The sequence below is a fragment of the Leuciscus leuciscus genome (assembly GCF_965113295.1).
Source record: "Leuciscus leuciscus genome assembly, chromosome: 4".
NCBI lineage: Eukaryota > Metazoa > Chordata > Actinopteri > Cypriniformes > Leuciscidae > Leuciscus > Leuciscus leuciscus.
In genome coordinates, this window is record NC_138728.1 from 38,516,539 (window position 1) to 38,541,052 (window position 24,514).

The 24,514-nt window shown below is 38.3% G+C and overlaps 1 protein-coding gene across 1 annotated transcript; it reads left to right on the forward strand.

Moving 5' to 3' along the window:
• The first annotated feature begins 20,473 nt into the window (after positions 1–20,473).
• Positions 20,474–24,198, forward strand: LOC309497409 (uncharacterized protein). The gene is made up of 4 exons (XM_082167684.1): positions 20,474–21,201; positions 21,376–21,426; positions 21,809–21,940; positions 23,690–24,198. The coding sequence occupies exons 1-4, from the start codon at positions 20,691–20,693 to the stop codon at positions 23,989–23,991; spliced, it is 996 nt and encodes a 331-aa protein (XP_082023810.1). The 5' UTR covers positions 20,474–20,690; the 3' UTR covers positions 23,992–24,198.
• The last annotated feature ends 316 nt before the right edge of the window (positions 24,199–24,514 follow it).

Consider the following 24,514-nt stretch of genomic DNA (forward strand, 5'->3'; position numbering starts at 1 on the left):
TTGCAGTTGCGTGTGGATCTTCAGTGCTGAAAACTGCGGAAAGCAAGTCTCAAAATCCAAATGAACCGAACAGGATCGACTCGAACAAGGAATCAATAAATGCAGGCGTGTCGCCTGGTCCAGAAATCCACGGATTCCTTTTTGCACGCGGAAATGGTCACACGTTAATACAAAGTAGAACATTTATACTCACAAACATGACTTTATTTGTACAAATTGATGCCCATGTATGCAATTCTTAATTCTACATACACCTGTTGAAAAGCATTTGTTTCATTGTATAGTGACACGCATTTACGAATCGTGTTCACGTTAATGAATAGCACTGCATGTTCGTTAGTTGTGTGTGTGTGTGTGTGTGGGTGGGTGGAATGCTGTAAACTGCGAAAAGGAAGTCTCAAAATCCAAATGAACCGAACACGATCGATTCGAACAAGATGTCAATTAATGCACGCGGGTCTTCTGATCCACAAATGCACAGATTCATTTTTGAATGAGCGATTTTTGATTTATTAATGGATAACAGAACATGTTTATTCGCAAACGTGGCTGTATTTGTACTAATTGCTGCACACTCATTCAATCCCGAATTCCACAGATTCAAATTAAATGGCATTTGTTTGTGGTTAGTAAAATACATTCACAAAATGTATCTAGTACATGGATAATTGTGTGTGCATGTATTAATCATAATGAGACTATAATCATCCCATAGAAAGAGTACTAAATAATTGTACTTAAGTAAAAGTATTGCTACTTAAGTAATAATTTACTTGAGTACAAGTAGAAGTACTGAAAAATAATATGACTCAAGTAAGAGTAAATAAGTAGTTTGCTTAAAAACTACTCAAGTAACTACGTTACAAAGTACTTTAGTATAATTTTTCTATTTTTACCCAAAATGGGGAGATGATAGCGATATGGAGCACTAAACACTCTCATGTCAATTCTGTTTCATTTATACTGGAAGCCCAGTACACACTGATTCATACCTCGCGCATAAAGTCCACAAGTGAGATTCATAGAATGATTCACTTATGGCGTTTCAGGAAATGCCAATATGGATATAATAACATGCAAATAGAGACATTTGACTGAAGAAACATGAAGACAAACACATGATAGCGATATCTTAGGTATTTTCATAAGAATGATGTATGTCTTTAAAGGGATAGTTAGGACAAAAAAGGAAAATTAGCCCCTGATTTATTCACCCTTAAGGCATCCTAGGTGTAAATGACATTCTTCTTTCAGATGAATACAATCAGAGTTATATTAAAAAATGTCCTGACTCTTCCAAGCTTTATAATGGCAGTGAATGGCTAGAGAAAATTTGAAGCCCAAAAAAGTGGACCCATCCATGATAAAAGTGCTCCACTTTTACTCCAGGGAGTTAACAAAGGCCTTCTGAAGTGAAGCCATGTGTTTGTGTAAGGAAAATACCCATATTTATAACTTTATAATCTAAAATAACTAGCTTCAGCCAGACGACCGACCATACGCATCGATTTACGGTGGAAGACTAACCCCTGACAAGACGCATAATATATATATATATATATTATAGAAGAGGAGCTTCAGTTTGTTGCACAGCTCTATTTGTTTAAACCACGAGAGGCGTCTAAGCTTACGATACTCCTACATTCTACATCATACATGTGTCACATGTTACTCTTGTGGCGCAAGTCAATTTGCTTAGTATGCATACGATCGTCTGGCGGAAGCTAGTTATTTTAGATTATAAACTTATAAATATGGGTATTTTTCAAAAACACATGGCTTCGTTTCCGAAGGCCTTTATTAACCCACTGGAGCAATGTGTTTTTTTTGTGTGTTTTTTTCATGAATGGATGCACTTTTTTGGGTTTAAAATTTTTTCCAGCCATTCACTGCCATTATAAAACTTGGAGGAGCCAGAACATTTAATTATGTGTGAGTAAATCATGGGCTAATTTTCATTTTTGGGTGAATTAACCCATTAATGCAATGCTAATCAACATAGCCTGTATTATAGAATTTAATAAAATAATATATTCTCACACATGAAACCACAGAAGTAATTTTGATTTTGAAGCCAAACATGATATTAAACTCATAAATTGTAGTTTTTGACGGTATGCTAAGCAAACATACTAGCTTTCCCTGTTGTCAAGAGAAAATGTTTTATTACTAATCTTTAAAAGTAAGTCCAGGTAAGATCATTTGAATGTTTTTATTTGAATAATTTCATATTTGAAAGCAAAGAAGGTTAAGTGAAAGGTCCGATAAAAAAAAAAAAAGATGTAGTATGAATAAAAAAGTGCTAGTAAAAATAAATAAAAATTAAGTGGGGTATGGTTAACGTTAAATTAAATGCTCTTTTTTTCGTTCTACCGAAAATGTGCTGGGAGCCTACTATTGCTTTTACATGCATCTGATTGACAGACAAATCATGCAATCTTATTTCACTGTTGTTGAGGGTTTTTCAACTTTGTACAAAGTTTGTTTCGTACATTTAGTTTAATTGTATTGTTAAAGAGGGCGAGCTTTACCTTTCAGTTGAACTGTGTTAATGTTTTCAAGACACTTACAAACCAAGTGTAAGTCCAAGCAATAACGGTGTCCATGTTATGAGCCGAGTTTTTTATTTACTTCAACTGCTCAATGCTCTGGTAATATCAATGGGATGACCCATTTCAGGAGTTACCACAATTACATTTTAAAATCAGAATATGAGCATAGCTCACTTATATTCAATAAAATATTGAAACGTTAGCAATACGGATTCTTAACACGAGCGCCAGTGACTGAATGTCAAAGCGCGGTTTGAACGCCCCACCCCCCCAGCTGAACTGGAAGTTTTGATTGGTTTTGCACCCGAGTCAGACCTGTCTGTTATTGGCTGAAGCGCTTCAGAACTGTCTGTTATTGGCTGAAGCGCAGGGCTGAGGGCTCAGCCTCCACCGCACGCAGTCGTTTGAAAAGTGTTTGTGAAATGTAAGCTCGCTCTGTTGCTCCGTCGGCACCTTTGTCAAAGTACTCTGTACTTTTGGTGAAAAATAAATGTAGCGAAGTTGAATACTTTCTTTTAATTGTACTTTTGGTGAAAAATAAATGTAGCGAAGTTGAATACTTTCTTTTAATTCTACTCAAGTAAAAGTAAAAGTACCACAATTTAATTATACTCAAGAAAGTAGAAAAAATCTAAAAATCTACTCAAGTACTGTAACGAAAGTATTTGTAATTAGTTACTTTCCACCACTGTTAAAATCTCACACTTTAATAGTATTTATTAGCACCTAACATAATAAAACAGGCTCTGTGAGGAATGATTACCTCAAAATGTACATCCAAGTTTGAGTGACTTTATTTAATGCTAGTGATTATCCTGACCTCTGATATATTTCTGGGGCCGTATTCACAAAGCATTTTATCTTACCACTAGGAGTACTCCTAAATCGCACTAAAAGATTTTAGCTAGGAGTTTTCTCTTAAAAGTTATTCACAACGCCTTTCAGACCTACTCTTAGTAAAGAAAAATGACAACTCCTAAACTAAGAGTGAGTCTTCGTTGCTATGGATGACGTCATTACTCATGCACGAGCTTGACTGAAGTGACCACCTTGATTGGTTGATGATTGTAACGCGGGAATGATTCCAAACCCCTCCCGTACGATGATGAGTGACAGGTGACAGGTCTGAGAATGCATGCGCTACACAAGTAGTGCGAAGGACGGAAGATGATGAATAACTGAATAAATAGCCTAAATGAATAAACAGTAAGGCAAAACAAATAGCCTAGTAGCCTAATGAAACATATGGATTGATGCAATATCTTTGCAACATTATTGAATTAATCTGTCACTATATGCCTCTGCCTACGTTTGCAAAGAGAGGAACATTTTAATTTGATTCACAATGAAATGTTACAATTAGTTTACATGCAATGAGTAGCCTAGTTTTGGTTGTTGTTGGTGGCGTTATTGCATCCCTAGTTATGCCTACAATGCAAAATTGTTCCCTCGCGATTGGAAGCTCCTGTAGCCGCCGCATACGCATTTCAAAACATCGCAACGTGAAATGCCACAAAAAGCGGTTTGTGAATAAGTCTTAGTGAGTTAGGAGTCCTCTCGACTTCTTTTAAGCTGTCCCAGGCTTAGGTGCTACTTTTAGGGCTAAAATGCTTCGTGAATTACTCTTAGTCAAAAAAATTAGGAGTCCTAAAGTTACGAGTGACACGCCCATTATTTTTAGGAGTTGCTCCTAAATTCGCCAGTTAGGAGCTACTTTTAGCCTTAAAATTCTTTGTGAATACGGCCCCAGACCTCTGATATAGATGATCACATGGGCGAGGCTAGCACCCCTAAAACTTGGAGTAAGAAATATTGTTATTCTTAAAATTTTGTTAGTCTTTGACAAGGTTAAATAATGTCCAAAACATACTCCGTAGTTTGTGGTTTAAAATGTATGTGTTAAGGATGAAAATGAAAACATCCCCGCTTAGCATATGTTGTCATCCTCTTCTCTTCTTCTACTTCTATGTACCTACACCGCTCAGCACGACCGTCATCCAGCGCGAAACGCACACAGAGTGAGAACCATAGGCGTCACTAGGCCCTTTTTAAACTTCTGCCTAGCCCCCCTAAACATTTGTGATTAAGTGTAGGCACATAGACTGTAAAAAATATGGACAAAGCATCTGTGACGTCACCCATAGACTTTCTGAAGAACTGTTTTAAGGCTGTTTATGGGGGGTATGGGCAGCGCCATCTTGGAAAATCTTGGGAAATCCTAACCCCACCCACCTTGTGTGAGACTGAGCCGGTGTGATGAGTCCGGGCCAGAGAATTTCTCTCTATGGCTCTGGTCCGGGCTAACGTGAGCTGTTTTTGTGTTATGTGGTAGCTTTATGTAGAATGCTAAATCCCGCTGCTATAATCTCAAGTTGCGTCAATAAGAGAGGAGAAAGACCGCGAAATTTAAAAATACTACTGTTATTGTGTCACGAAATGTAGTTGTTTTAATCTCAAATATGTTGTTTGTTTATACAGATAGCGCCTATTTAAAATTTTGATCTGACGTTTTCAGAGTTGTGAGATCCAAGCGATCACCGGGCGCTCAGCGCTCATGTATCCCTCCTGGAACAGCCTTACCTCGGCTAGTGCTGCTGACGTTTGCCGCTGGTTGATGTCTCTAGTCTAGTGGAGTGGTTAAACATAGGATATAATTCATCTTGTGTAGGCTATATCTAACGGACGATCTTTGATCTCATTAATCTATAATTTGTTCCCCTGGCAATTCGTTTTATGGCTTCTTATACCTTTTAGGCTACTTATACCCTCATAATGGCTGTCTAAGCCAACTAAAAAACACACTAACAACGAGAAATGTTTAATTTCACAAACTATAGCTTCGGTTAAATAACGTTACTAGTATATGAAACGTATAAGTTAAAATACATGCTAACTGTTGCAGTGCCACTGCCCACAAACATTGATGCTAAATAGTGCTCACTAGTTACATCACGTGAAATAGTAGTGGATTGTCACTTACCGGAAAAACTGGAGCGAAGTCCTCCTACATTGTCGGTTAGAGCGGTTTATAGCAGAGCAACCCATTTTATGTACGATGTTTCAATACAAATGTTCAGAAAGGATACAGAGGTGGCATGATGTGTCGTGTCAGATCATGGCCGAGACGTCAAATTTCAGGAATTCCAATCGGCGCAGCCTATGTTCAGCTGTCAATCAAGCTGTCAATCAAAGTTAACCACGCCCTTATTTGTCATACATTTTATATCTAAATACGATCTAAACTAACGAGTTAGAAAAAAAATTCACCCCCCTCACAGTTGTCAGGCACTCAGAACCTATCGAAAAATACAATAAAAGTCCATGGGACCAACCTGTAAAAACATGAATTTATGCTGTGAAAACGGACATTTTAACATGGGGGTCCATGGACATTTGCTCCCTTTTGGGACCTGCCCCTAGCGGATATTCAATGTATTGCAGTTTTTCGCACTTCCGGGTAGGCTTCATTTTTCAGATTAGAATGTTGCCCCTTGTGTAGGCTACACAAATTCGTGTTCGCTTCAGTCTTGTTATAATCAGATTCAGAGTGTTCTTCATCTTCAATCCGCAGCAGCGCCAAGCAGAGCGCACGTCAGAAACAGAGGCGCGTGTGTGTGTGTTTGTTCATCTGAGCCTCATTGGTCTTTCACTTCTCGTCAATGTCAGAATATTTGAGATGACCAATCAAATCAAAGTAGGCGGGCTTTATGTTCACAGAAGCTGCCAAGCGCGAATTTTAGTAGCACGACTGACGCTTCAGTTTACGGTCAAGTGCGAGTTAAGAAGATGTAAGTAGCTAAACTAAACATTTTATATTTGACAGTTTTTTAGGTCATAAATGTTAAACGAATGACAAAAATTTGAAAACTAATAAACTTTTGTCTAATTTCGCCATTTTGAGCTGAAAATAGGCCTATATAACGTGTAATTATGTCATTGTGAGGGGACAAGAAATATTAACAAAGCCGTTTTCATAGGCACAAGATTAATAATGCATGTGTACATGTTGAGAATTAATATAATACAATTTGTAGCCTTCAGTAAATTAAAAAGGTTCAGCTTTAGGAGGGGAAGAGACAGGGCAAGATCAGGAGAATGAGAGAAAAAGACAGAGTGATGGAGAGGAGGAGAGAGCAGGTTTTAAATCTATTTCTTATCCTTTTTTGGCCTTCAAACGTCTTGAAATGCACATATCAGAGAAATAAAAATGCATAACCCCATAACAACCTCAAATTTATGACCTCTTTGATTATAAATCCCTGTCTACGGCCATGTATTAGGCCTAGATCAAAAATGAATGTGTACATATTGTGAATGAATTTAATAAACTTAGTTACCTAGCTTTCCTGGTAGCTTTGTCTGAGAAAATAATTCATAAATCAACCTATCAGTTGACCCTATGTTTACTTCACTGACAGACAAAAATGAAAAGCCTATATCAGTCAAAGCTCAGCTTTAGGAGGGGAAAAGACAGAGCAAGAGAAAAACAAAGAGAAAAAGAGTGTGATGCTGATGAGGAGAGAAAAATAATCAGCTGCCCACTTACATGGTTTTAAAGCTATTGTTATCCAATTTGTTTGGCCTTCAAAACATCTTAAAATGCACATATGTAGATCAGAGAAATCTAAATTTTCTCGGGGGAGCATGCCCCCGAACCCACCTAACTACCTCACATTCGGGACCTCAGTGATTATAAAACCCTGCCATATGCATGTTACTGAATGAATGAATGAAACTAGTTAATAATGAGCATTAGACCATAAACTAACTTTAAAAAAAAAAAAAATCATACCCTCATTGGGGGCTGAGCCCCCCTAAAATGAAAATCCTAGAATCGCCCCTGGATGGTCACATGGCTCTCTGGTATCCTTATGCATATCTTACAGCAGTTACCAGGTTTACCAGCTTTATGCTATGACGTTAAAAAGAGGAAACATTGAAAGTAAATTCACACAGACAAAATTAATAAGTGACATTTACATATATAAGGTTTAATTTTTGTGGCTATACTATTGAAAGAGGGTGTATTATAACCTTACTGCTTGGCCCATTTACAGAAATTGTAAGTGTCTGACAATCTAAAGAATGAGTTGACAGTTATTTCTGTTGTGATTTAAATCATGCCACAAATGTTGCTGATGGAGTTTAACTTGTGTTGAATTCACAAAATACCACATGCAACAACATCCATTTTCCTCCACATGCAACAACATTCTGTATCAACAGATGTAAAAGTGAATAAATGCATAAAACTTGTCACCTTACATAAATGTAATTACATGTATACAATCATTAAATGTAATTATTAACCTGATTTACAACTTTTCACAAGCAAGAATGTCCTAGATTTTGGGAAAGTGGATTTGTGTCTATGATTTATGATAATGATAACATTGACTTGTTTTACAGTACCATAATGTGAGCTGTTTTTACCTTTGTTAATTATTACTTACTCATAGGTTCTGTCAGAGTGCACCCAATTTTACATTTACACATTTGGCAGATGCTTTAAAGGGATACTCCTTTTAAAGGGAAAATTCTGTCATCATATACTCACCCTCATGTTGTTTCAATCCTTTATGAATTTCTTTCTTCTGCTGAACAGAAAGGAAGATATTTAGAAGAATATCAGTAACCAGACAGTTTCTGGTCTCATTGACTTCCATAGTATATATTTTTTCCTACTATGGAAGTCAATGAGACCAGAAATAATTTTTATTTTAAAGTGGAGTATCCCTTTAATCTAAAGCAATTTATATGCACATTGTTTCACAGCTTTACAGAACACAGAGATGAAAATATAAATAAAAGATTATAGTCTGTTAACAAAAGCTTTTTAAAACAAAAGCAGCCAAAGGGAAAAGTTCCAAGGAAATTCCTTAAGATTGTTACAAAATGAATCATTTAGCAATTTTCCATCTTGAATTGTTTTTGTCAGTGATAGCTATGTAAATAAATATGTATCATCCGTGTGAAAGTGCACTGGTGCAGTACGTTTTGAAAGTTCTAAAACTTGTAAAAGTTTTCTGTTCTGATAAATTGTCATATTTTGTTTTGGTTCATGTCTCAATTGCGTATAAATAAACCCAGTTCCATATAAATATGACTGCATTTTTGACTGTTAGTTGCTGCATTTTTTATTTTGATGTCGATTGCATCCCTAGAGAGAAATCAAATCTCTTCTAGTTTAAACCTAGCCGAATTTCTTTTGGTTTAATTTGCTCTGCTGTATTATTGCAACTTGGAAAACCTCGGATGAGAACAAGTTCGTATTTACTCCAAATGCTTGAACTGCTTCAAGGTAATTAGCCTTTGTAATATTCACTCATACAGGACTGCCCTGTTGAGATTGAATAAGCTGAAGTTTATAACCTGTAACATTTTCTTTTGATTTGCTACGAGTTTTAATTTGTGTAACCAGTGTTTTAATCTTTTGTATAAATAAATTTTTATTTCTAAAAGACAATCACTGTTAAGTTTTTACTTCAGCTATTACAAACAGTTCTAAAAAGCAAGAGACAGAGCAATTTATTAATCCTTTTTTAAACAAAGAAAACAAGGATTCCAAGAGCGATTCTGCTGAATGGTAAGCATGAATTTTATTCACATGTCTAGTAAATGATGATTATTATGGTTTCCTGGGAGTGTAGGGACTACACCTATATATATATATATATATATATATATATATATATATATATATATATAGAGGTGAGATCTGGTACTACTCTCACTATATACTCTCGTGTGTGTGTGTGTGTGTGTGTGTGTGTGTATAATATATATATATATATTTTATATATATATATATATATATATATATATATATATATATATATATATATATATATATATATATATATATATATATATATATATATATATATATATATATATATATATATATATATATATATACACACACACACACACACACACATTTTATATATAAAGTCCAGTACAAATGTTGCTGCCCCTCATCACGACGGCTGTCACAGTTGCTAGGCGACAAAAACTGACGGTCCCATTGAACAACTCCCGGGACACAGCTAGCAACAATTTGTTAATGTGACAATACATTTTGTTAGTTTCATTTTCCAAATAACCAGTGGGTGAATGTAACGACATACATTTACTCTGGATTAAAGTATAAATTTTAAGTACTTTAGATTGCTATTCAACTCCACTTCATCTCAGAGGCAAATGTTGTACTTTTTATGAAAAACTGACTTTTTACACTTGGATATTAGATATTGTTTAAAAAATATGAACAGTATATAATAGAAACATTGAAAATATGTCTTATAGATCAGTAGAGATGCACCGATTGATTGGCTGGTGACCGGAATTGGCAGATTTTCACGTGATCGGCCATGACCGGCGACCGGCCGGTCAGTCTGACATATGCCGATTTTATGCCGGTCAAATGCACTTGCACTCGGGCGCCGCATGATTAACCCTTTGAGCGGTACGGTCTCATATATGGGATTTTATTTATGTGCCCCGAGAGTACGGTGCTACATTTAGAATGATCAGTGACGTCGCAAACTGCCAGATTCAAACTGTGCTTTCGCGCGTTGGCTGGCGCTGAGCCAGAGTCGGACGCGTTCAGCGCTGTCATATATCACAACTACCGTTAAGCAGTGTTTTCAACCTCATAATGTTTATTTTAAGTTTCAGATATTTAAATACACATAAGCACGAGTAAAACAATACATTTGGAGTTTGTAAAATACACACTGATGTCTGTGGAAGCAGCAATAACAATCTATTCAAATATAATTAGCCGACATGTGTTATTCATATCAGACAAACATAGTGGAAGTAACTATAAAGTTTACTCTATTCTTCTCAGTTCACCGGACACTTTCTTGCATTTATTTCGGGAGAAACTGATGAATTCACGTGCTGTAAATCCGACTGACAGGACAACATTGCGGCGCCCATCTCATGTTATAGATCAAGATTATTTATAAAGGTTTTTAAACGACCAAACACACTCACTTAACGTTACACATATTTGAGAATCGGAATATCAGATAGGCTAGTTGATGACATGGTAAGCAAGTTTGTGAATATTTTGAATAAAAAAGGAAAAGCGAAATAAAAGCGACACATCTGTCATACAGTATTATTGTGGCTGCGGTGTATCGCGTGACGCGTCGCCATGGAAACATTAAAGGGAACGTTCACCTTGAAAAAACTCACTCTGGGGGTGGGGGTGTCAGTTAGAATATTTTAAACTTACGTGTGAAAGGGTTAAAGAAAAGATCGAAAATAAATATTTGTGTGTGCTGTAAAGTGGTTAGAAAAAAATAAAATCGGAATCGGCTAAAATCGGTATCGGCAGGTCAAACTCAATGAAAAATCGGAAATGGCCTAGAAAATTGTAATCGGTGCATCTCTATAGATCAGGGATAGGCAATGTCGGTCCTTGATGGCCACTGTCCTGAGTTTAGCTTATAGAACGTTTTTTTATGGTTTGAATTTTGGAGAATATGAGTTAATTATAAGGGTGCTCCTATTGATCGGTCGCCGATCATAATCGGCCGATAATAGCTTTGAGATGTTTGATCGGCGGTCTCTATAAAGGCCGAACCAGAAAAGCCGATCAGATGACGCAAATCTCGCGAGATAATTTTTTTACGCGCTGCTAAAAATGGCTTCACCGGTCTGGCAATTCTACAAGGTGTGTGAAAAAGACAATACATTAGCCATCTGCAACGTGTGTACCAAGCAAATCCCATGAGGCGGAAAGCACGCGAAACATTTTAACACCACCAACCTCATCAGACATTTGAAGGTTAGTCACGTAAAGGAATATGAGCAGTTTTCAAAGTTAGCTAGTGCAAAGAGAGAGCGAGACAGTTCAGCAACTCAAGCGCCACTCACTCAGCTGTCGGTAACAGAGACTATTCAAAGACAGCAGTCCTACAGCAGGGACAGTAAGAAGCATAAAGAAATATCAGACAAAATCATGGAATTAATTTGCCTAGATCACCAGCCTCTGTCTCTTGTGGAAGATGAAGGGTGTCTACTGCCAGGGCGTAAATATCTCACTGATGTGTGCCTGCCGTTATGGTGTCCTTATGAAGGACAACATAACATCGATTGGTTTCACTAGTGACATTTGGAGTGCGAGTGTATGTCCCATGTCCATGTTGAGCCTCACTGCGCAGGTCATTAGTCAAAACTTCGAACTACAAAAAGTTGTTCTACATTCTCAAGAGTTTTCAGGGTCACACACCACGGAGGCTCTTGCTGCTGCATTTAGCGACGTGTTTCGAGCATGGGGAATCCCGAAGGAAAAAGTGCATGTTATTCTAAGGGATAATGCAAAGAACATGGAAAAGGCCATGAAGGATGGCAATCTACCCAGCCTGCCGTGCATGGCACATTCTGGCCAGCTCGCCGTGACCGAGGGAGTCATGTCACAACGCAGCATCGCGGATATAATCGCTTCTGGAAGACGCATCGTCTGTCATTTCAAACACTCCCCGCTTGCTTACAAAGTATCAGGCTTCAAAGTATTCAGAAACAACTGGGCCAGCCTATCAAGAGACTACAGCAAGATGTACCTACCAGGTGGAACAGTACTGCATACATGCTGCAGAGTCTGCTGGAACAGAAACGTGCCCTGTGTGCTTATGGAGCCGACAATGACTTACCCTCCATGTTCACCGGAAGCCAATGGAAATTAGTTGAAAATATGATTTCGCTACTCGCCCCATTTGAAGACCTCAAGCAACAGATCAGCTCACAAACTGCATCGGCTGCAGATGTTATACCATCCATCAGGGGCCGTATTCACAAAGAATTTTAAGGCTAAAAGTAGCTCCTAACTGGCGAATTTAGAAGCAACTCCTAAAAATAATGGGCGTGTCACTCGTAACTTTAGGACTCCTAATTTTTTTGACTAAGAGTAATTCACGAAGCATTTTAGCCCTAAAAGTAGCACCTAAGCCTGGAACAGCTTAAAAGAAGTCGAGAGGACTCCTAACTCCTAACTGGGGTGGTGTGGCGCAATGGATAAGACACATGCCTTTGGTGTGAGAGACCCGGGTTCGAATCCACTGTGAGACACCAATGTGTACTTGAGCAAGACACTTAACCCCTAGTTGCTCCAGAGGCGTGCGACCTCTGACATATATAGCAATTGTAAGTCGCTTTGGATAAAAGTAAATGTAAATGTAAACTCACTAAGACCTATTCACAAACCGCTTTTTGTGGCATTTCACGCTGCAATGTTTTGAAATGCGTATGCGGCGGCTACAGGAGCTTCCAATCGCGAGGGAACAATCTTGCATCGTAGGCATAACTAGGGATGCAATAACCCCACCAAAAACAAGCAAAACTAGGCTACTCATTGCATGTAAACTAATTGTAACATTTCATTGTGAATCAAATTAAAATGTTCTTCTCTTTGCAAACGTAGGCAGAGGCATATAGTGACAGATTAATTCAATAATGTTGCAAAGATATTGCATCAATCCATATGTTTCATTAGGCTACTAGGCTATTTGTTTTGCCTTACTCTTTATTAATTTAGGCTATTTATTCAGTTATTCATCATCTTCCGTCCTTTGCACTACTTGTGTAGCGCATGCATTCTCAGACCTGTCACCTGTCACTCATCATCGTAGGGGAGCTGTTTGGAATCATTCCCGCGTTACAATCATCAGCCAATCAAGGTGGTCACTTCAGTCAAGCTCATGCATGAGTAATGACGTCATCCATAGCAACGAAGACTCACTCTTAGTTTAGGAGTTGTCATTTTTCTTTACTAAGAGTAGGTCTGAAAGGCGTTGTGAATAACTTTTAAGAGAAAACTCCTAGCTAAAATCTTTTAGTGCGATTTAGGAGTACTCCTAGTGGTAAGATAAAATGCTTTGTGAATACGGCCCCAGAGCTTTAACTCGTCTTCTTGAGAAGACAGCAGAGATTGACCACGGTGTAAAAACTCCAAAAGCCACGTTGTTGGAAGCAGTCCAGAAAAGATTCTGTGACATTGAATCTGAGCGCCTGCATAGCATCGCTACAATCCTCGATCCAAGGTGAGAAAACTTAATTTATACATTTGTATGTGTGTGTGTGTGCATGAGTGCACGCTCTGTGGCTGTCAGAGCGGATTAAAGAGCATGCAAATGAGAATTTCAAAAGTTTAAATTCAGAATTGATATAAATATATATATTTTGACTATTCTATTAAAGGGGTGGTATAATGCTCTTTTCACAAGATGTAAAATAAGTCTCTGATGTCCCCAGTGTGTGTATGTTAAGTTTTAGCTCAAAATACCCCACAGATATTTATATATATAGCATGTTAAAATTGTCACTTTTTAAGGGTGAGCAAAAATGCACCGTCTTTGTGTCTGTCTCTTTAAGGAGCTTAAAGGGGTGGTTGATTATGATTTCACTTTTTTAACTTTAGTTAGTGTGTAATGTTAATGTTTGAGCATAAACAACATCTGCCAAGTCACGGTGCTCAAAGTTCAAAGCAAAGGGAGATATTTTCTTTTAAAGAAACTGTTTTTTAAGGACTACAACAAACAGTTGGTATGGACTACACCACATTCCTCCCAGATTAGTGACATCACTAACCCTAAAAGTTACATAAACCCCGCCCCTGAACACGATTTATAGATTATCAAGACAGAATATGCGAATAAATGATTAGAGGATAGTTAACTCCACATCAGCTACATAAATTTAAACAAACAAAAAGTTTTTGAAATTTTAAGGACAAGCTGTTGTAGCTCCGCCCCCCGTGCTGGGAGCAGAAGCTCATTTGCATTTAAAGTCTGTTCAAAAATAATTGGACTCCCTATTAGGGCTCTTTCTACTATAAGTGATCAGCAAACATTGAGATTGGCTGGAAGGATTTTACAAGACACTTCACGTCATGTTCTCTGTTTTTGAGTGGCTTCCTTCAGGGCGACGGCTTCGTTGCCCATGTTGTAGGACTCAAAGGAGGAAGGCAACTTTTGTTCCAAAATCAGTGCAGCTTTTAAATTCTCAACCATTACTGGCCCCCTGGCTTACCAAGTCGTGATCTAAGTGAACTATTATTATTATTTAATTTTTTTTGTACTCCGTATATATATATATAATTACGTATTTATTTATTCTTATATATGGTATGGACTAGTTGTGTTTTTAAGGTATCCACTTGTAGTGGACTTTTATTAATATGTACTCTGTGTACACTGTTATTATTTATTTAAAGTTGATGTTTTTATGTATATTGTTTACGTGACTCTACATGGCCTCAATAATTGCCCCTTGGGGACAAATAAAGTGTTATGAAATTAAATGAAAGAGACGAACCTTCAGGCGGCCACGGCGGAGACGACCCTGCAGGCGGCCAGGGCGGAGACGACGAGACGACCCTGCAGGCGGCCAGGGCACAGGAACAGACACCGGCTCAGGAACAGACACCGGCTCAGGAACAGGAACAGACACCGGCTCAAGAACAGGAACCGACACCGGCTCAGGATCAGGGACAGACACCGGCTCAGGGACAGGAACAGACACCGTGGCAGCGGCTATCTCTGCTGAGGGCTCAGGTTCAGGCGATGTGGCAGCGGCCATCTCGTCCGGAGACACTGGTTCGGCGGCGGCCATCTTGTCCGGAGATACTGGCTCGGCGGCGGCCATCTTGTCTGGAGATACTGGCTCGGCGGAGACCATCTTGACCTGAGACACTGGCTCGGCGGTGACCATCTTGTCCTGAGACACTGGCTTGGCGGCGGCCATCTTGTCCGGAGACACTGGCTCGGCAGACGTGACGTGAACAGTCTCTGGATCGGCAGAAGTGACGTGAAGCTCTGGCTCGGCGGGGCTGACGTGGAGCGCAGGCTCGGCAGAGACCTCGACGGAAAGAGACTCTGGAACGGTGGTTTTGGCAGGACGAGACCCCGTTCGGCCGATCTTCTTGGCCCTCCGTGCTGACATGAGCGGTGAGTCCATCACGCTGGACATTAATCTAGAACGTCCAGAGACCGATCTGGTGATGGGCGGCATGATGTGAAGACTCTCAGGCTTAGAGTTTCTCGTGAGTTTTCGGGGTTCTTCCTCCGCAAGGCCCACAGTAAATGATGAACCGCTCAAGGAAAGGGCCAAGTCAATATACTGTTCAAGAGTCCCGTTAGGGTCATGCACTGGCATACGATAGTTGAGTAACTCAGATAGTCCTCCGTGAAAAAATATCATTAGACATACCTCATCCATGTAAGTCAGAGGAGCAAGCTCCAAAAAGTCCATTACATAATTCTCGATGGGTCTATCTCCTTGATGGAGATGTATAATTTGTGCTGCTGGATTCATCAATGGGTCTGGGTCTTACTTGGATGCTGGATCTGTGTTGGCGAAGTTTTCTGTCACAAACTGCTCCGAGACACAAAGTTTGACATCCAATTGCAGCTTTATTTGAAGCGTAATCCAGAATCGTAATCAGCACAAGCAGGGATCAAACACAGGAAGGCAGTCCAAACAAACAAATAAACAAACAAAACAGGCAGGGGTCAGAGGCAAAAGAGTAATCCAGGGAACAGGCAAGAAATCCAAAAACCAAGAGACATGAAACCAGGGAAACCGCTCGGAAATGCAGTGCAACAACATACAAAACTTCACAGTGAGTGAATGAGTGAACATGGTATAAATAGGCTGAGACTAACAGGGTGATGAGACACAGGTGAATGCAATCAGTGATGATGAGTCCGGCAAGTGAGATATGGGAAATGTAGTTTGTGAGGGAGTGATAATAGTCTGGTGTGGAGTGCCCTTTGGTGGCTCTCAAGGGCACTCCAGCTGGTAACCGTTACAATTACAGCTTATGGTTGTAGAGCCATATATGTGATTTTTATATTTTATACCTTTTTATACCTGTTTATCTATGGTATTTGGAACTCCTAGCATATTGTTGATTTTGTTGATGTGTTCACATATTTAAAAAATTCCAGTAGATTGCTTGAACTGTTGAATGTCAAGTTGGTTTAGTTACACTTGTACACCACTGACAATATTAAAGACAATCCGAGCCTTGAAAAATCCTGGACAAGAAGAGAATAAGGTACCATCATTGCCAAATTTTATGCAAATATAATATTTTAAGTTTTGCTAATTTTATCTCCCTGCACTTTGTTAAATTGGTCTTCAAATGACAAAATAACGCTGCTTCCCCACCCCTTTGCAAAACAATAACAAGACAGCAAAGTGTTACCAGACCCACCACCCCAACAGCATTAAAAGGCAATTGTAGTGTCCCTTTCCGTAGAACATAATTTGCCCAAACTGCCTTTTCAGTAAAAGGGGTGAAATTATGGAATTCTCTACCAGACCACTTGAAATGTATTCCAACATTACCCACCTTCAAAAAACAAAAACAAATTGTGGCTAATTCAGGAACAATATTGCTCTCATATTTACTTTTGCATTGTGCTCTTTTTTTTGTTGTTGCTCTTTTCATTGCATTTCATGTAATTTGATCTCTATCTCATTTATAATAATGTTAGTCTGCATTTTTATGTTTAACTAAAAGCCCTACTTGGGACAAGTGTTGTGAATTAGCTTTAGCTAAAAACTCGGATACATACATCAGATGACTGTTTAAGTTTCTCTGTTTTTTGTATCTGTCCTTATCTAAATAAACAATAATAATAATATTAAAGACACTTGTAGTTATCTGTGCATTTTTCATCAGCTTAAAAATAAGTAAAATAAAGTGTAGTATGGTAACAAGTTGGATAGTGAAGGAATAAGTGTTGTGTTTGAAAACAGATTTTAAGGGTGTATTCACAACAGGAAAGTCCGCTAGTTCACTTACTTAGGTGCGGACCAAATTTTGTTTACATTTTGTTTGTTTGTTTGTATGTTTATATATATTTCTAATCACAATTTAAAAGTAATTAAGTAATGACATAGCATGGTGTTCATGAGAATGAAGGTTTGCTGAGCTGTTTGTTTAAATGTGTTTGTGTTTGTTCTTTTTAGGTTTTCCCAGGCGGTGGCACTGGAGGGGCAGTGGGCACACGTGTGGTGTTTACTTGTAGTGAATGCAGTGGTTTGGTGTGAGGGTGTCACATATAGGTAAATGCTGTGGTGAATGAATTGTTTGTTTGGAGTATTATTTATTTATTCACTCCACTTGTACTTTAGTGTATTGCCTGGGTTGTTCTTTTTGATTATTATGTTTCTTTTATGTGTCCCTATGTGTTATGAAATACTCACTGGAGGCAAGCTGGTTGAGAACCCAAGCGCAACTTTAATAACAAAACAATTCAAAAACATGATCAAACATAAAACAAAAGCATGGCGTGGCATTACACTAGAAAACAAGAAACTGGATCTGGGACATTGAACAAACAATACTCGACAAGGACACAGGGCAAACATGAGGGCTTAAATACATAGCCTAATTACAAGACAAGGAACACCTGTGAACAATGATCAGATGATTAACCAATGACAAGACACATGGCAGGATCACATGACAAGACACAGAAACATGACAATGACAAGAAAACCTAAACTGTAACACTATGGAAGGGACTTTGTTAAATAAAACTGCTGTGTAAAAGCGTTTATATCAAAATCCTGACTGCTGGTTCATTTTATACCTGATTTACCTGTGAGCTCCTTCAGTCGGCGAGGTTACATCTAGATTTAAACTGACAGTGTGTGTCTGCTTCCTGGACAGTGTTAGGAAGACTGTTCCAGAGTTTTGGTGCTAAATAGGAAAAGGATATTCTAGGTATTATCAACTGGCCGGAATTTTGAGATCGCAATAGACGTGAAGGACTATAATGCGTTGAGAGCTCGCTCAAGTACTGTAGAGCTAAACCATTTAGTGCTTTGTAAGTAGTCAGCAATATTTAAAAATGTATATGATGTTTAATAGGGAGCCAATGCAGTGTTGATGTTGGGCCAATATGGTCATACTTCCTGGTTCTGGGAAGAACTCGAGCTGCTGCATTTTGGACCAGCTGTAGTTTGTTTATTATGCGTGCAGGGCAACCACCCATAAGAGCATTACAATAGTCTAGTCTTGATGTCATGAACGCATGAACTAACCACACCATTGTGAAAGCGATCCCCATTCACACGGATCTGCGAAAACGACAAAAAATGCTGTTATCTGCTGCCAGGCCATTAGATGGCAATAAAACACTATAGACTGAACACGTAATACGCTTGTGCATGACCTCATCGTCTTCAGAGACTTACGTTTTTGTTGTTTACACGGAGACCATTTTCAAAAACTTGCACTTTGAAACCCGTTTTCAAAATTTTGCGTTTTCAGGCACCCAAAAGAGAGAGAGAGAGAGAGAGAGAACCACCGGGTGGATGTACATTATCCCACTTATTACACGGCTACTTGAAATATTGATCTGAGTTGAAATATTATAATAGGTCTTTAAACGCAAAGCTTCGCAGAGAGAGCAGTTGCAGCGCGAAAAGTTCAAACTAGACGGACATTTAAGTGATACGGTACACAGTCATATTACTTATTACACAGCATTTCGCCACATAAATAATTATGGAGATAAGTGATATTGATTTCAGATTAAACTGTTTTAAAATTGTACCCATTTGTTTCTTATAATCTGACAGTGTACCAAACAATAGTCACAAAATGGCAGTGGCTTCGTTACTATGAAACGATAGAGCGAGTCCATGATACTGGATGGCATAATTAAATAACTGTACACAAAATATTAATTTGACTTAGTTTTAATATTTTATAAGCTTACCAAATGCAAAACTTCCACAAAGAAAAACTGTTCCTAGCAAGCGTATAGCACTGCTGACTTCAGTAACCTGGATGAGCCTGTGTTTCTGTTTTCAGCAATTATTATCTGGGAATAACATAACGCTGGATGGTGCGATTGACCAATCAGAATCAAGTATTCCACAGAGCCGTGTAATAATAAATAATAAGGTTAAAGGTGTTAAGATCAAAGTACACACCACGAAACAACAGCTCACATTATTGTACCATAGAACAAGTTAAACCCAAAATCTAGGCCATTCTTGTACATGAAAAGTTGTAAATCAGGTTAATAATTACATTTAATGTTTTATAAATGTAATACAGGTCATTCAAATTATATATATGTTGTATAGTAGTAGCAAGGAAAGAATGAAATAGATTTTGTCCTCAAACTACCTTTCTGTATTTATTAATCCATGCATTTATTCAATTTATTCTAATTCTAATAAATACTATTAAAGTGTGAGATTTTAACCATTCAACGACCGGAGGTGTGTGCTTCTGTGATTATCCCTACGCTGATCTTATAAAAAATAAATAAAAATTATTATTATTATAATATATATATATATATATATATATATATATATATATATACAGTATATACAGTGTATATATATATATATATATATATATATATATATTAATTAACAGTGGGTAATGCAAGTAGAACAAACCAGTCAGCACCATGAAACCATTACTATCCTTGCCTAGGTTTCCCCTATGCAATTATGGCCCAACATCCCAAAAAAATAAAAAATAAACCAAAGAAAATTCAATCTAAAGTAAACGGTAACCGTGCATCCCTCTAACATCTGTTATTTTGACTGACACTCAGGCAACAATCAGTCAGGCAATAATCCGGCCAAAACACTCTTTATCGGTGAGTATCATATATTCAGCTCTCAATAACACTGCGCCAGCATTTAACATAACTGCTCGTCCGCAACTCTTCTTCTGAAGTGATCAATCAACAGTTGAAGTTTTAGATGTGCCGCGACATCCATTCATCCACAAATCACAAATCAAGGACAGGAAGCAAGAGAGCGAACAAACCTCACTACTTCTTTATATAGCGCTAAGGCTGATGGGACTTGTAGTGCCCCAACCATGTCCCATTACAATCATGATGAGTCAAAGTTATTTTCTGTTGAGATCAACATAGTCCCACAAATGTTGTGAATAGAGATAAACATCTACTGACCCCGGAACATCCCTTTGATTATGATTAACCATTAACTTGAACTACTTTTTTATCTGAAGCAATGTAAATCATGTACAAAAGACAGTAAATCAGGACACTATAAAAGGAACATGAGAGGCTGTGAGGATGAAGAGCAAGAGCTGGAAACAAACATCAGTGAAGAATGAAGGGTTTAGTATGTTTACTGCTGCTGTTGGAAACCTTTGTGTGTGTCGTACAGCATCAGGTAGATGGAGGACTCAATGAGAATGAGATCAGTCAACAGCTCAGATCTGAGGACGGAAGACAGAATCCACCTCAAACAGACACTTTGAGAGATGAAGCTTCAACTGACAGCCAACAAAACTACCATCTGTTCTTCACTGACATCCATGCAGCGCTGAGAGAACTGACCGCCACCGTTACAGAGCAGAAAGTGAACATTAGAGAACTGACCACCACCGTTACAGAGCAGAAAGTGAACATCAGAGAACTGACCGCCACCGTTACAGAGCAGAAAGTGAACATCAGAGAACTGACCACCACCGTTACAGAGCAGAAAGTGAACATCAGAGAACTGACCGCCACCGTTACAGAGCAGAAAACAAACATCAGAGCTTTAGAGACGCGACTGAGGGATGAGATGAACAAGAAAAATGATGTTATCCTGGACGAGCTGAACAAGAAAAATGATGGTACCTCACCAAAACATTCATTATTTTATCAATGATCCTCAAAGTAAAACACCAATGCAATACGATGTATGGTGTAAATATTAGTGTAAAATTGAATGTATACTGTGTAAATTGTGTTATCTATTACAATAATCAGTGTAAATGTCATTTAACAGAATCTTTATTCCTTCACAGAAATATCAAATCTTACTCTGGGTCAAGTGGAGTTGAGAAAGGAAAATAGAGGTGAAAGTGTGCTTGAATGATGTTAAATTCAGTCTATACAGGTGAAACTCGAAAAAACTAGAATATCTGCAAAAATTATAATTCTGATGATAATGGCTTACAGCTTATGAAAACCCCAAATTCAAAATCTCAGCAAATTAGAATATTACATGAACAAACACACACAAAAAAAAGGATTTTAAATACAGAAATGTCAGCCATCTGAAAAGTATAATCATGCATATGTATATAGTTATACTAAATATATTAGTTTCACCTTTTAATTTGAATTACTGAAATACACAAACTTTTGCACGATATTCAAATTTTTCGAGTTTCACCTGTACATTCTCAGTGTAATAGAGTAATATATCACAATATTGCTTATGTTTTTCAACAACAGACAGAGAAATAGCTTTTTCAGCTTCACTGATGCAATCTGGCGAAGGATATATTGGTCCTTTTACCACTGAAATCACACTAACCTACAGGAACGTCTTCACAAACATAGGGAACGCCTACAACCCAATTACAGGTAATTATCAATGAAATGAGTCATAAAACTCAGTTTATAATAATAAAAACCCTTCTGCTCCATTCAGACCTCTCTGCAGTTGTGTAATGTGTATTAGAGAATTAGGGGCTGTTTACACGACACCGGTTTCAATTAAACACGTAAAGATTTGTATGTGATTCAGGTTTATGCGCTTTGGCCGTTCATTCACACGTTCATTCATTGGGGGACAGAAAACACAAACGTTTGAATTTGGGCTTCAAAGTGCAAGTTTTTGGAAACAATACCATTATCATCTCCGTGTAAACAACAAAAACGTGAATTTGTGAAAACTGTGATTACGTGATCAGTCTAATGCTGCGTTCACACCAAACGCGAATATGCGTCTAAATTCGCGCCTGCCGCGTCTAGTTATACGCGTGACCACTTTGTGTTCATTCGCGCGTCAAGAGCGAAATCGACGCGCGTAAAAACAAAAGTTTGAAGCGAAATATACGCGCGTCAGAGGTGAAATCCGGAGGCGAAAGTTTCGAAACCCGTTGGCGGCCATCTTTTTTAGATGTTTATCGAGCATTAGCATTAGCATTAATCGAGAGAGTCACCGCTCGTATATGCTCTGGAGAGCAGAAACAACTGCGTAGGGGACATCGTCGCTGTACTCGGGTCCACCAGACCCTCCGGAGGGTTTCAGGAGTTTCACAATTTGCTCCAGGAGCTAGGTTTGATGGACCTAACGGTGAGGACGCTGACGAGGACAGCGTAGGCCGTATGAAGCCTCGGCCTCGAGTGGTCTATGCCTGTCGAGCCCGCGCTCTACAGCCCGGCGCGAGGTTCACCCTCGCCTGCACCCACCTAATCTGTCATTTATTTTTGTTTTGATAATAAATGGAGCCAGCCTCCAAAAGTGAAACCTGTCCTGTGACTTTAAAAAAAAAAGTTTTTATACACCTCATTGTGTTTGTTGTCTTTACATTAGAATAATAATGTTTCATATAATCTAGAATAGATATGGAATAAATAGCATTCAATACAAAATGAGTATCTCTCATAAATTGAAATCGAGTTTTTATGTGAAAGATTTGCTTTGCACACCACGCATTTTAGTCATATTACAAATAATTTATTGAGGCCAAACATAAAATAACATTATAAACTGTCACTTCACCACGTGACAGCAGCAAGCAGGCTCCTGATTGGTTAACGCGGCGCGAATTGACGCAGAAGTTCAGATTTTTCAACTCGGGCGGCAGACGCGAATTCGCGTCAAACGCGTGAATGCACACAAAGCACAATTCGCGCGTAACGCGCCAAACGCTCAATTCGCGTCATTCGCGCGAATGAGGCGAATTCGCGTCTACCGCTCCGCGCTAAACGCCTCATTCGCGCCGCAAGATCTCCAGACGCGCGTAAACGCGTCTTACCATTGACTTAACATTGAAATCACTCGCGCCAGACGCAAATTCGCGTTTGGTGTGAACGCAGCATAAAGGTGCGTGGTGTTTCTTTACAAAGTGATATTGCCACCTACTGGCTAGGCAACAGAATACAGCGTTTCAAGTAGTTTCCACGAACCCGTGTTAATGGTGATTGTTTTGACAACGTCTGTCCGTGAAAAATGCAAAGAAAAAACTTGTCCATATTTAGGACATTGTTGTCATGTAAACAGCCTGAAATAATCTGCCATCTTTTGAAACTATTACACAGTGTTCTTTGTAATTAAACAATCATACAGGAAACATCTGATTCTGTATCTCTTGTTATTTGATTTAGGTGTTTTCACAGCCCCGCTGAAAGGAGCGTACATGTTCAGAATCTCTATATATGGTCATGGCCCAACTGTATCAGCTGCATCCATTTATAAGAATGGAGAGCGTATGGTTATAGCCAATGATAATCAGCCTCAGAACGAGTTAAACTCCTCGAATGGAGTTGTGTTGATCCTGGAGGTTGGAGATGTTGTCTATGTGAGACTTTGGTCTGGCAGGAGGATATTTGATAACCAGAATAACCACAGCACTTTCAGTGGTTTCCTACTGTTTCCCTTAAGAGAACAAGAGCTTTGCAGAATGTGATTACAATAATTCTGAACCTTCAGTGTATGATTTAAGATGAAAATCATGAAGAATCATTAACATATGAACCTGTATTAATGAGGTATAATGTGTGTGTTTGAAATTTGCAATAGATTACTGTTCACTCAAAAAAATGCTGGGTTATATATATATATAAAAAATAGTACTGTTTATAGATTAAATTAAAGTGTTTAATCCAGGAAAATAATAATCATAGATACATTCATCATGTTTAATCAACAATTAGTCCTCTGCAGCATAAATGGAGGGCCACAAAAATCATATGTAAAATGTTGGTATGTTAAATGATAAAATTGCAGTTTAATAGGCCTTCTGAATGACCTTTAAAAACCTTTAAAACACTTCCATATTTAAAAACAAAGAATATGCAAAGTCACACTGGCACATACTTGTACTTTCTTCTGGTTCAGTTTGACAGAATACTTTTAGATTCATGACATTAACTACATGTTCAAGGAACATGCATGTGTGGCACGATGGTGAGGCGGAGAGCAAGATGATA